General features: G+C 33.0%; 2 protein-coding genes across 3 annotated transcripts; both read right to left on the reverse strand.

Moving 5' to 3' along the window:
• Positions 1-883: 883 nt before the first annotated feature.
• On the reverse strand, positions 884-6,553 carry LOC100791500 (F-box/LRR-repeat protein 3). Of its 2 annotated transcripts, XM_006596390.4 has the most exons (9): positions 6,505-6,553; positions 5,580-6,321; positions 4,410-4,535; positions 3,794-3,898; positions 3,314-3,704; positions 3,107-3,236; positions 2,551-2,845; positions 2,142-2,401; positions 884-1,337 (listed from the first exon to the last, which is right to left on the reverse strand). In XM_006596390.4, exons 2-9 carry the CDS (start codon positions 6,219-6,221, stop codon positions 1,328-1,330), a joined length of 1,959 nt encoding a protein of 652 aa, XP_006596453.1. In that variant the 5' UTR covers positions 6,222-6,321; positions 6,505-6,553; the 3' UTR covers positions 884-1,327. The 2 variants fall into 2 exon arrangements, with proteins under 2 accessions (XP_006596453.1, XP_003544322.1); XM_003544274.5 differs by having other exon boundaries at positions 5,580-6,542.
• Positions 6,554-10,042: 3,489 nt separating this feature from the next.
• Positions 10,043-13,141, reverse strand: LOC100805822 (U2 small nuclear ribonucleoprotein B''-like). The gene is given in 5 exon segments (NM_001254349.2): positions 10,043-10,479; positions 10,730-10,812; positions 11,586-11,679; positions 12,166-12,338; positions 13,011-13,141. Coding segments are annotated over 5 exon segments (699 nt in total). The 5' UTR covers positions 13,084-13,141; the 3' UTR covers positions 10,043-10,203.
• Positions 13,142-13,972: the final 831 nt, after the last annotated feature.

The raw sequence follows: 13,972 nt of genomic DNA on the forward strand, positions 1-13,972 counted from the left end.
TAAATTGTCGTATTTGGTATATAACCATAAAGTCATGGGAACATTAATTGTCAAATATCAATACAGACTTCAAAGTATGGAACAAGTTAACACGTAACCCATCTAGGATTTCACTAGTTCCAAATCTCATGATGTGCAAATCAAATTCTAATGGAAAAAAATGAAATGAAAAGAATAATATTGCATATGCTTATTTATTAGATGAGATAAATATTAAATATTTTATATATTATATATGATAAGGTAAAATATTATTATATTATTATTTAATCATAAATCATTATATATTATGTATGATAGATTTATAAATTTATTTATTAGGACTTCAAAATTGATTGCTAATTGGTTAACAATGCAAATTCTTCTATACTGACAGCATATACTCATTAAATTAAAATATTAATTGTATTTATTTCATTTAATATTTTTATATATAATAAGATGATTAATGAAAAGATGTAGTATTACTTAAAAAAGAATTTCGTCCACGATCTTACTACTTGAGCTGCGGAAAATACAATATGTAGAATAATCTTATAAGTATTTACTTTGCTAAATTGGATCTCTTTTCCTTTAATCATATGATCCGCAATGCTAATTTGAGCGAATAACTGAATATAGGTATTATGGATTGTGCTTTAGCATCACCATCCATCGTTATAATAATAAACGCGTTTTCTAAATTTTCAAAAAGCTTGTACTTTCAACAAAAAGTGAGAGTGCATACTATATATTTTTTTAACCGAATTCATTTCCTGGCCCCTCCATAATAATGGTGTGAAAACAACATCGTCATAATACACTTGAAAACAATGTCTTGCATCAGCTTAGCCCTTTGATGTAACACTCACCAATAACAGTAATTGTAGAGAGTGGTCTTGACTTTTGAGGGAGGGAATTATATTGAACCCGTCAAAATATTACAATTAGGGATAAATCAGCCATATCATATCCATTTTGACTATTAATGTTTTTGAAAAGCCAACAATGAAAATCTTTGACTGAGACTTATGCACTTTTTGTCCCATGTATCCCTTAGGAGGTTTTTTAATTGCTTCCTCCAATGTTGAGACAAGACAAGCCTAGCAGCTACAACTTTGTCATTGTTGTATATTTCAGAACGACCAAACAAAGATTTGGCATAACATTTTTGTTTTTGCCAAAAATTAATACATAGATTTTCACTTTCTGACAAAAATGTACCATTAAAAATTAAACATCCGAAGCTTTTGTGAAGCCAATTGCCAACAAAACTAAAACCTAGCATTGGTTTCTGCTTATGGAACTTTCAAACTCCTTCCAGCATGTAGCTTCCATCTTTTTCGATCTAGTCCCACCTGTCACAAATGTGCACAGCTTGTAGTTAGATATGCTGAATATTTGTATGAAAGAATGTTATGATTTAAGAATATCTTGTATTGGCACTTTATAATACAAAGACAATATTTCAAATTTTCAAGTTACAAGTTTAGTTGAAAATGCAGAACAGACTGAACAGTGAAGTTTTGTATTAAACATGTCAGTTTTTACCTGATCCTTAATCTGGTAACTCTGTCATATCATAATTTGTGATTTTTTTTCAGTGAGTTCATAAAGCTTTTTCCCCATGGATGGAATGGAAGACACATATTAATCATAATCATGAAGCAATGAACAAGTTGTGATATTCCACTAGGGACAAATGCCTCCACTTAATTTCTAAACTTTTTTTCTTTATATTATTATGGTTTTAGATTGTCATTTAAGTCTCATTATCTTCCATTTTTCCCCATTAATCAAAATTTTATTTCATGTGTAGAGAATTTATCTTGTGCCCACTATGCAAAACTGATACACTCTGTATCAGTGGTGCTGGCAGAGAAAGGAAAAAGAGACAGAAGAATAGAGAAATATCAGAGAGCAGTGCTCCCTCCCAGAGTGTGAGAACGTCTCAATCACTCTAATTCTATTACAGATTGTCCAAAAAGATCCTAGGGTGATACACTTTGAAGGGCTTATCCCATTTAGAGGCCTGATTCCTAACAAAAACATCTAGTGGTTTTAATTGAACACCAAATTCGAGGATTCATGTTTATCACCCATGATTCAGTTCCTGCATGACTAGCTTAAAATAAAGGTCTGAAATGTCCAAAAGTACGTACCCGGAAGCTTCAAACGTTTTATCCCTCCAAAAAAGCGCACAGCCACGAGCTTCCATGTATTTTAGAATTTGTTGAGGTATTAATGACTCAAAGCATGCATGTAATTTCACTTTAGTCAAAGTTTGACAAGCCAAAAGGAAAGCTGCTAGGCCATTTGAAGTTAAACCCTCCACATGAAAAATGGATATATGCTGCAAGCAGCTTATGCTAGCAAGTGCAATGAGCCCCACATCTGTTACTGAGCAATATGACAGCTTTATCTACAATTCAAATAAATCAATGCTAAGTTAGTTCTTAAATACACATTGAGGTGTTTAACACCTTAGTATATCAAGACACTAATGATAATAAATACTAGCATACAAAAGAATCTCCAAATATTTTGGACAACTAAAGAATAGGAACCTACGTGTTTTAGGTTTTGAGAATGTTGAGCCAACTGAATCATTCCAGTATCATTAATTTTGTGACACTTCTTTATGTCCAGCATCTCAAGATACCTACACCTGGCAACAATATTTGAGAGACCCTTTGGTGAAATACGAGGGCACCCTCGGATTTCTAGAGTTCTTAGTTTCTGGCATTTTGAAAGAAACTCTAATGATGTATCCGTGGTGTTGCTGTTATAAGCAATGTTAACAACCTCAAGTGAAGGACAACCGAGGGCAATTGCAACAATTCCCTCATCAGTTATTCTTGAGCTCCTGTGAAATCAACAGAGTAAACTTTAAAGAAAAACAAAGGAAATTGTCAAAAAAATTATCACCACGTATTTAGAATCACCATCTCTACATGAGATTAGACTTGTCAAATGTCTATGAGCTATCAAAACTACATGTTTTGCAATGATAAAGTTTCATGAAGCCTTTTCACTCATTTAAAATATGAGGTGAAGAATGCTGTGAATTTTCTCCCATTAATGTTTAAATTGGGTTTAAATGTAACAAAGTTGAGATATGAGAAACCTATAGAGATCAAGTTGTTTGAGCTTTGAACAACTGCTTGCAATATGCTTAAGTCCATTATCAGTTATCATCGAACATATGCCCAACTTCAGACTAGAAAGTTTGGTACATCTTGAGATTGACTGAAGCCCTACACAAGTCAAGAAGCATAAATCATGCACTGTAGGTAAACTTTTTTTAATGTAAATGTAAGGTTAGAAATGCAACCTTGATCATCAATTTCAGTATCTGTGACATCTAATTCTTCCAACAGTTGACACCGTCCAATAAACAAGAAACCCTCTCTGCTGACCAAGCTACAAGACTCCATTCTAAGGGAAGTAAGCCTTAAACATGAATTTGTTAGGCTGGATATGGATGCATGTGTTATCGTGTGACAGCATGTTATGTCTAACTTCTCTAGATCTTTGTGTGGTTGCACAAGGAACGGGAGATTCTCATCAGTGACTCCAACACATTTACTTAAGTTCAGTTCTTTGAGTGAGGCACCCAAATTACCGATGGCTTTTAATCCTGACTTTGTACCCAAACAACTATCAAGTTTAACCGATTGCAGTCTTGAAAAACTTTGCAGACATTTTGCTAGATCAGTAGTAACCTGAGTACAATTAATTGAGTGAGCAGCAGCACAAGGCATAGTCCAGAAAATGGTTACCACATAAATGATTGGCCAGATTCAAAACTTACAATCACGCTGGAGGATAAGATAAGCTTTTCTAAATTCTGAGAACCACTTGTAAGAGAAGCTATGCCAATATGACCAATGTTCTGACATTTCGACAAGTTAAGCATCTGTCAAGAAAAGAGAGAACATGAGTTTTCTAATGCTACTTATATCAAACAGGGAAAGTTAATGTCTCACTCTCCTTTCAGCAGAGCATACCTAAACTAGTTCCCATGAACTACTTACAGAATCCAGACGACTCACTTGCTAGATGTTTGAATGAATATTATAGATAAACAATAAGTACTGTTTATTATACATTGAAAATCACAAGCATTTCAGTCAGTCCCCATTACTTGGGCACGATATTACTTTTCTCTATTAAAAAATGAAGAAAATTACAGGCATCAAAACATAAATCAAATAAAAGTACTTAATTTTTAAATGATGTGTTGTGTGTGTGTGGGGGGGGGGGGGGGGGGCAGCATATGGTGTAGTCTTTTGACATTATCCTAAATCTGCTAAATTCTACTTTCACCAAGCTTTGGAGGGTATAAGGGAAGGGAGAAGACACTTTTTAGTTAGGCACAATGTGCCTCCAATGGACGCTGGAAGGAAACGGAAAACCAAAAGGGATACCTTCATTGACTTGCAGCTTGCTTGGAGGGTTGCAAGGCCATGATCCTCAATGCCAAGACAGTGTTCAAGAATCAAATCTTCTAGATGTTCTAATTGAAGGATATGATTAAGACATTTTTCTGTGATCTGTACATTAATGAATTGAACATTGAATTATCAGTGCAACTAAAAATTCGTCATATACATGTTCAACAAAATCTTAACAGGCATGCTTCAACGTTAGCCTGAAAAAGAGCAAAATACATATGTTGCTGAGTGCTGTCTCAACAGTTAACTTTTATGTAAGAAGCAATAAAATAAAATCAATGTAGTGTAGTGATAATTATACTGGAGTCCAACATCCAAATCACTATACTAAAGCAACCTATCATCAAAATCAATGTAAGAACCAAGAGGTTGACCATTGAATCTGCACTCTATTAAACGAGCAAACAAAAACACAACAAATCCACAGATGAAACCAATCACACTAGTAAAACAATCATAAGCCATCTAACTAGCAAGGTTTTAAAACACGGTCAGCAACTATAATTGCAGCCACAACATCAAGATGTTTAGAGTCCTAGTGACTGCAATTGTGTGGCTACATTAGCCGCATTCGTCTACAACTTTCTGATTGTGATGAAACTGCAACCACAATTTAAAACCTTGAAACTAATGCAACAGAAGAGGCAGATTTGGTCAATTCCTTCCCATTGCAATGGTAAATGACACATCAGCCAACCATCTCAATCTCATTGGAAACGACATGATTTATGATTGGCAAAACACACAAAGTGTGACTCAACAAAAGCACTCATTTCCTAAACATTTCATAGTTGCTGTATTAGAATCTGGATTTGAACCTAACTCAATCTCAATTATAAGACGAGACTAGCTCCTCACTTATATATTTTATTTTGAGCATGTCAGTAGTCAACCCAGGATCTTTGACAAACCAAACACCAAAAGTTATCAAAGCTATGATAAAGAAAAAACAGTTATTAATTACAAATTTAGGTTGGAGACTAACTCAACCTCACAAAAAAGTCGACAACTTAGGTGAAGATTAATAGTCTTTCAGTTATATACTGTATTTTGGTCATATAACTGATCAGACATAGAATCTCCCAAACACCAAACGTCAAAATCTATCAAAGCTATGACACTGAAAAAGCAGTTATTAATTACCGGCAAATAAGAAAGATCCAAACTCCGAATCTCCTTGCATTTAATAGCAATCAAACCGGCCCCAAAATCAGTTACCCGAATGCACCACCTCAATCCAACGTGCCTCAACTTACTACACCTAACAGCTATGCACCCAATCCCCAAGTCCGTGATTCCCTTACACCGTCCCAAGCACAGCCTCTCCAAGTTCACAGCCTCGGCGATTGCCTTGGCGGCCACGTCAGTGAGGTCAGGCCTGTTAGACAAGTCAGCCTCAACGAGGCACGTGCAGTTCATGGCCAGAGCCGACAGCCCCACGTGCGAGAACAGCCTCGACTTCGAGAGGTCAATGGAACGCAGGGAAGAGTTCCAAGCGAGGGAGAGAGACTTTAACGTGTTATCGTCGACGCAGGGACAGAGCGTGAGGTCGAGGTGCGAGATTGAACGGTAGCGGTGGAGGGTTCGTGGGAGGAACTCGAGGCGGCGTGGCTTGAGGTTGGTGCGGTGCGTGGCTTCGAGCGCGTGGAAGGACTTGCAGGATTGGGAGAGGGACTTTCGGGCAAAAGGGTCTTCGTCGAGGTGGTCGAGGATGGCGTAGAGGAGCTCCTTCACGAGGTGGTTCAAGAGATTGGTGGTCTTGTTCGCTGGTTGTTGGTTTTCCATGTTGTTGGGACAAGACAATGGGAATGAATGAATGAATGAATCTCACTAGAACATTTAACGGAAGAAAAATGTTATGAACACTCGCTGTGCTTTTTAACACCTAAAAAGGAAATATAAATATAGATCGGATAAGATTTATAAACAGAAAAATACATTAAAAGAGTGTTTGAAATAACAAAATGTTTGTTCATGTTATTCTGAAAACAAGGAGTGTTGAAAGTTGAAAGGAGAGTTTCAGTTTCAGTTTCAGTTTCAGTTTCGGTTGAAAGTTGAAAGTGGGAACCTTTGAGTTTGGTCGTTGGGGAGGACGACCAGGAACGTGTCAGTGTCAGTTTACAGTGCTGCTGACCTTGTCTATGATCGTTTTATTTTTGTAATGACCAAATTAGCCTTGTTGCGATTTTTTTAATTTTTGTTTTGGTTGGCAAGTGACTTTCAAAAGAAAATTTTATGTAAAAAAAAAAAACAGAAAATAGTTTAGAATCTCGTTTGTTCAATGGATCAAGTGGTGCTTTAATTGAAGATGAGTGTTACAAATGTACTCTTTCTTAGTTCCTCCGTTCCAAATTGATTACAAGTTTCTAAATTTTTTTTCAAATTAACTGATGTTGTCATTTTTTATTGAGATATTTAAATATTTATATTAAACTTTTCCTATAATAAATAATCTTTTCATGTAACACTTAAAAATATATTTATTGAAATTAAGATAGAGAACAATGATATTTTTGTAAAATTATTCTTTAATAAATGTTTATTTTCTTAATTTATATGTAAAAACCTTAAATATTATTTATTTTGGGTCGGAGGAAGTATTGGTTAAAATTTATTAAGACGTGGGTTTGACCAACTTTTGTGTTTAATAAATTTTAATCAAGAGGAATGTATTCAAAAGAGAATACATTAAAGAATGTATTTTTACTATTTCTATTAACTAAAGTAATTATTTTAAAAAAATTAATTTACATTCTTCCTTTTATATAAAAATCTATGAAAGTTAAACTTACAAAAATATTATGATTTGTTTTATTTCTTAATATAAGTAATATAAAAATATTTTGTCATTTAATAAATACTACATAAAATTTCAAATTCAGAATTATAATTTGAAACCATCCTAAAATTCGAACTCTTATAAAATAGATAAAGTGGGTCTTATGTTTTATACTGCAATGTTATTGTGAATGACTATTAATGGGTAAAACTTAAAAGCTAAAGAAACTTCGAATTTAACGAAAATGATTATATAAGGCTATATAAAAATCAGAAAGAGTAAAAAGAGTGGAGGGGGGTATATTTGGCATTCCAGATAAAGAAAAAAAAGTTATATGGTGGAGTGGGTATCTGAGGTAGGATAGTACAGCTCCAATGCACATGGTACGGCGGCCACTAAAGCAGATCCTAAACTTACGTTATTCATTACTTTATGACGACCACAACAAAGAAAACCAATCAAATTTTCACAACAGTCATATCTCGCGGAGATTCCTGCGTGTTCACGTACTTGGCTTTTCCTTTATTATTATCGTAACATAAGAAATTTTAAGTTTTGGATAAATAGCCCCTGTATCTTCTTATTTGTTGATAAATGCCATTTTAAAATATAAAAATATAAAATTTAATTTTTGAAAGTATAAAAATTATGATAAATGTATTTTATTATTAACTTTCATCCATCGTGTCAATAAAATTATTAAGATTTGAAAAAATGAAATATGAAATATATTTATTTTTTAGGATAATTTGAAAAAAAATTGTAATGATTGATACATTGTTATAATGTTTTATTTTGAAAAATTGGTGTAATGTTTATTTTGGATGATTTCTATTATGATAGATAAATTATGGTTAATAATCAATATTATTGTTATTATTATGTTTGTTTTAAATTATGTTTGTCAATATATTTTTTAAATGATTATTATAATGTTATACTTGTAACGATAAAAAAATGACGAAAATTTATTTAAAATTATATTTTATCTTTAAATGAAATGAAATTTCAGGTCTAACAAATTAATCCAATAGAAATATATTGATATTTAGGTCAAATAAAAAATTACTGACATCTTTTGTCCAATAATAATAATTTATTAACATTTTTTGTTCAATGTACTAATTTTTAGATCCAAAAAAAATTATTTACATTTTCCTCTAATAAAAATAATATTGACATTTTTGTCTAACATAAATTTTTGATATTTTTGTTCAATCTGATTATTATGATTACGTTTACCATCATTTCAATAATAAATTTATTCTTTTGTGTCACATAAAGTTAATGGGGATAGACAATAATTAATGGCCAGATATATTTATTGTTTTTTTACTCTTTCGAAAATTAAATTTTATATTTTTTATTTTTCAGAATTACACATAAGAATAAAAGTAATTATTTACCGAAAGTTTTTTAAACAATGCTACAGTATTAATACGCCAAAAAGCAAATAAGAAGTTGTTCAACACTTTCACCTTTTAGTTTTTACACATGTTAACTTTTTTTTTTCTAATTTAATCATTTATAACTTGGTGCTATAGCTACTTACTGCGATTTCTACGGTAAACTTGTTTGCAAATGGTCTACGGTTAAGAAGTGTTATTATAATATTATCTATTTTATAATTTTTTATTTTAAAAAATGAAAATGACAAGTGTATCCCTCAGTAATAATAACTTAAGATCGTTCCTGTTCAGTGTTCATACTGCGGAGGAAGATCGCTTGAGAGAGAAAGGACGATGTCAAAGGGACAACTTGGGAAAGATATTGACAAGAAGAGAATAAGAAAAAAGAAAAAAAAGTTGAACCACTGAGTTTGAAACCAACAATATCTAAGGGTGGTTGCATAGCTGGAAGCAGAGGCTGGAGTTAGCGAAAGGGAAGCTGATGTTGCTTTTGTAATCGATGAACATGAACTAGCTTGTTGATTTGGTGCTTCTTTCTATGTTCTAAGACTAGTTGTTTGCCAGACTATATTAATCTTGTGTACACAATGTAAAGTGTAATGTGTTGAAACATATATATGTTGAACTGATCTTCAAAGAAAATCTCCTTTAAATTTCCTGGATTATATATACGATCATCCATAGTATCATTCCGGAAACTTTAGAAATAAATATAAAAATTAATGTCTCAAGTTAGAGACATATATTAGAGACTAATAAATAAATAATTAATAATTAAAAATTAAAATAATTAATAATTAAGGATTAAAGTACCTTATATAGATAATGGAAAAAAAATTTGCAATTTCTCTTCACTACATAAACCATTGTTTTATAACAGTCAAACAAAAGGAAGAAAATTTATGATTCTACCCTCCATATAATTACTTTCTTGCTGTGACCTTCCCAGTTTGCTTCACACATGCTACAATATAGGATTTTTTTTTTCCTTTTACAAGTACTACAACTCTTTTTTTTTTTCGTTGGACCCTCAACAGCCAATGTAAAACTCGCCATTATACCAAACAGTATAATGAGCCTTAAGATATTAATTAAATCATGTGACTTGTGAGAAGATATGGTCAATAAATTTTTCCTCAATGCAATTGCTTCTACTTAAAACAAGTGTTTCCAAAGCTTGTGTCCACATCTTTTACTTATAATAAAAATAGGATTGGTATGAATGATGTTTCTCTTGTGGCTATAGCGGATAACCCTAGATTAATTTGCATACTTATACTCTTATTTCTATTTGAAATAATTCCTTAATGTCTCCCGATTTATTTCCTTTCTTGACTCTTCAACTAAAAACATAGTTCAAGAACCTAGCTTAGAGTTTCAAAAGGACACGATGTTTTACTGATAAAATTAAAACAAAAATACAATCAATAAACATTATAACAGCACGATCTCAACCTTTCCACAAATGTGGTTGAATTCTCACTCTGCCTTAAGCTGGTTTCTAACTTTCTGTAAACTTACAGACTGCAATTAGTTTTTCAATGATCTACAAAAATACAGACTGCTGAAAACCGATTAGCTACTTCTTAGCAAAGGTTATAATCATGGGATTCTGAGGGGTGATTTTGAAGCCATGAAGAGCTTGCATGGCCATGGACGATTGCACCTCATCTTCAAAATCAACAAATGCGATACCTGGCTTTGCTTCAATCAAGCGCACTTCCTTAAAACCTGGGTATTGTTCGAAGAGCATTTCAAGCATCCTACCAGTAGTTTCATGAGGCAAATTCTCTATGAACAAAATATTGTTAGGAGCAGCTGTTTCTTGAGCACCAGGTCCTTGACGGAATGATGCCTGCAGATATAGGACATTCTATGTTAGTGCAATTAACATCAGAATAGATAAGTGCATTAAACATTACCATCCACTGACCTACAGTTGAACCGAAACAAAAAACTTTGACTATAATCATTGTCATTTATGTGCTAGTTTCATTCAAGCTTACGAGAATATGATATATGAACAATGATCTGAAGACCCAATTTTTTTAGAGGGGAATAGAAGAAATCAGACACTATAAGCAACAACGATTAAAGAAACTTACAGTTGGACCACCATTACTTGCACTATGTGTTCCATTGGCCACCCCAGATTGTTGTGCTTCCTCAGCACGCCGCTTTCTTTCAGCTAAACAGCAAGTTTATGTGAGTCAAAATTGAACAATAAGATTAGAAAGGAACTAATATTGATTCTTCAGCAACAAGATTAGAAAGACAACATAAAAACAATGTCCAAATGATGGAGGTTAGATATTTTTTCACTTAAAATGTTTAACATGAAAATTAAATGAAAATACAGATTTATTTATTCTGAAAAGCTAGATGGCTTTTTCCTTTTGGTTTGCTGGCCATGTGCACATGCAACAGCGAAAGGGTGATGCTCTTGTTTTCCCATTTGGGAGGGGTGATGGGTGGGTTAATTTACTAATCTTTCACACTCATAGTAGTAGGAAATTTAAATTTTTTATCATAGCATACGCAGCAGCAGGAAATTCATGCATATGGTCAAATAATGAATTTGGTATTACAAAATGATATAACCCACTACAAGCTTTCCTTTAAACAACAACCTTACAACAGAAATTTTCAATTATATTATCTTTAGGCCTAAGGAATCTGAGGATGATACAGGTTTGCTAAAATTCCCAGGCAAAGAAAACAAATATGCCTCAAAAGTCAAGACGTACATCAGTTGCATTCACAAATGACACCAACAAATGACCAGTGGGTTCAAACCATAGTATAATCACCTGCATACTTTCAACTATTAAAAATATTTTCATGGTTTTTTTTCAGTTTTAAACCTACTTACAGGGATGGATATGGTACATACAATATGCAAGAGTTCTAAAATTCAAAAATGAGGAAGACTAGGGAACAATAAATGACAACTGTTCTCACCTTTCTCCTCTTGTTTCTTCTTCTTTTCCCTTGGAACATAAGTACCCTCTTCTTTTGCAATACAGTCTGATTTTGTTTTTGCATATTGAATTCTCTGCATCGAATTATTCACACAAAAAGCCTTTAGACACGCATGTTATTGATAAAATGATAGATTAACCAAAATCAAACAAATACCAAGCAACTTCATAGGAAGATGGGAGGGGGGGAGAACACAGCATTTTCAATATCTTGCAGTGTCATTCTTGATAATGAAAACACTTCCAACAGGACAATAGATGCTCGGATCAAAGAAATTTTAGAAATATAGGTATATTTTTGGCACGAACATAAATCCCTAGTAGCCAAGTAAGAGAAACTAAAACATACAAGATAAAAGGGGAAAAGAACAGTAAGATAACATTGGCTACTAGAAATGGTTCCAAAAGTTTGGTACAAGATATAATAGAGTTATGAACAGAACTGTAAAGAAATTATCAACAGCACTATAAGTTGATTACCATTAGGTAATTACATATGAATCAGAATCATAAGTTTCGGTGTAATAATAAATACTAGATAAGTGTAATCTAACAATTACCATAGGTTTGTCATAGAAAGGGAAGTTTTGCATTTGTCGCACTGCATTGCTTGCAGCAGTGACTTCACTGAAACAAACCCACGCCTGTCCCCGAAGCTTGGGTGTCTTCAGAGCAATAACATCCAAAATTCTTCCATATTGAGAGAATAAGCAATACAGAGATCTCTTCAATTCTGCCACATTGAAAAAAAATGTTAAACTCTTACATACGGTCAACATCAAAATCAATTTATTTATCTAAAACCCTAAAGTCATATCAGCAATAATCACCAAAAGAACATATCCAATTAATTTTAAGCTGTCACTGGGTCAACATCAAAATCAATATATTTATCTAAAACCCTATAGTCAAATCAACAAAAGAACATATCCAAATAGTTTTAAACTCTGTCATAGGATCAACAACATAATCAATTTATTTTTCTAAAACCCTAAAATCAAATCAATAAAATCAGCAAAAAATCCAATTACAACATCTGAGATGCAAAATCATGGACAAGAATAAAAAAATGCCACTACATATATCTCGGTTTATTAATTTCCATGTTATCCAATTGAATCACGCACACTCCAATACCCCATTAAATTTCCCTTCACAACAATCAATAAAACTTCAGCAGAAGAGATACAAGAATCACAACTCCTAAGCCAAATCCACGGCTACCCTAATTCAGCAGAAAAAAGACTTCAGGCACTAGTCTACTGCTCACAAATTCACTTAAAAATTTACGGGCATAATAATTGCAACCTAGCAAAGTTCACAAATTACAGTGAATCCAGAAAACGATTGCATATATAAAGCAAAGAATAAAAAACATGGGAAGAGGGGTGTGAAAGGAAGTTACCATCTTTCTTGACCTTCTCATTGATATTTTTGATGTAAATGGTCTGATTTGGAGGTATATCCCCTGAGAGCATTCTTACTCTCTGCTTCTGACGGAGAAGAATGAATGAACAGAGTGTTAGCGGTGTTGGTGCCCTAGCCAAGTAGTAGTGTGGAATGTTAGAGAAAACGTTGTTGTGTTTTGTGGCTATTTCATGGAAGATTCAAATTTCACGTGGGCCTGGCCCATCTCTTCTTTATGGCAAATGGGTTGTGAGGATGCTTTTAACACGCTCCATTTTTCTCTTGGCACTCCTTGTTCTTTATTACAAAAATACCCTTTTCAAAAGCTAGTCTATAGAACTAAATAAATTAGTTCCTGTAATACTAAGAAAAACAAGTTTTTATGATATTGTTTATGTTAAAATGCATTGCAAAAAAAATAGAGCTTAGAACAAAATCACAATGATTTTTTTTTTCATCTAGAAGGGTGAAGCTTTCCTTACTCTTGAGTAACTTGACCAAAGCTTCAAAAGAGTGCTTTTCGACAATCAAACCACACCAATAGATGCTTTTTGAAGCTATGATAAGAAACAAAAATGAAAATGGGATGAAACAGAGTAGAGAAAGGTTTGGTGTGGTTCAAAAGAGAAAAAGAAAGTGAAGGAAACTAAATCACAATTCACACTCTAGAAAGCCTTCCACCTTTTATATATATATATATATATATATATATATACACACACACACATATAGGACCTAAATAGAGTAGGAAAGATAATCTTCATAAATACCAAACTACAAGCTAAGGGCTTTATTAGGGTTTGTAGCTAGGTCAAATTCTCTTGAAAGAGTTGTAAACGCACTTTATATTTAATTAATTTTGTTTATTTAACTTTCTTCTTAAAAAGATGTCTCACATGGTATGCACAGGAGACGAAATGCTATGTGACATTTGGAAATCGCCAAATATATTATATATTT

The sequence above is a fragment of the Glycine max genome, chromosome 14 (assembly GCF_000004515.6).
Source record: "Glycine max cultivar Williams 82 chromosome 14, Glycine_max_v4.0, whole genome shotgun sequence".
In the NCBI taxonomy this organism is placed as follows: Eukaryota; Viridiplantae; Streptophyta; class Magnoliopsida; order Fabales; family Fabaceae; genus Glycine; species Glycine max.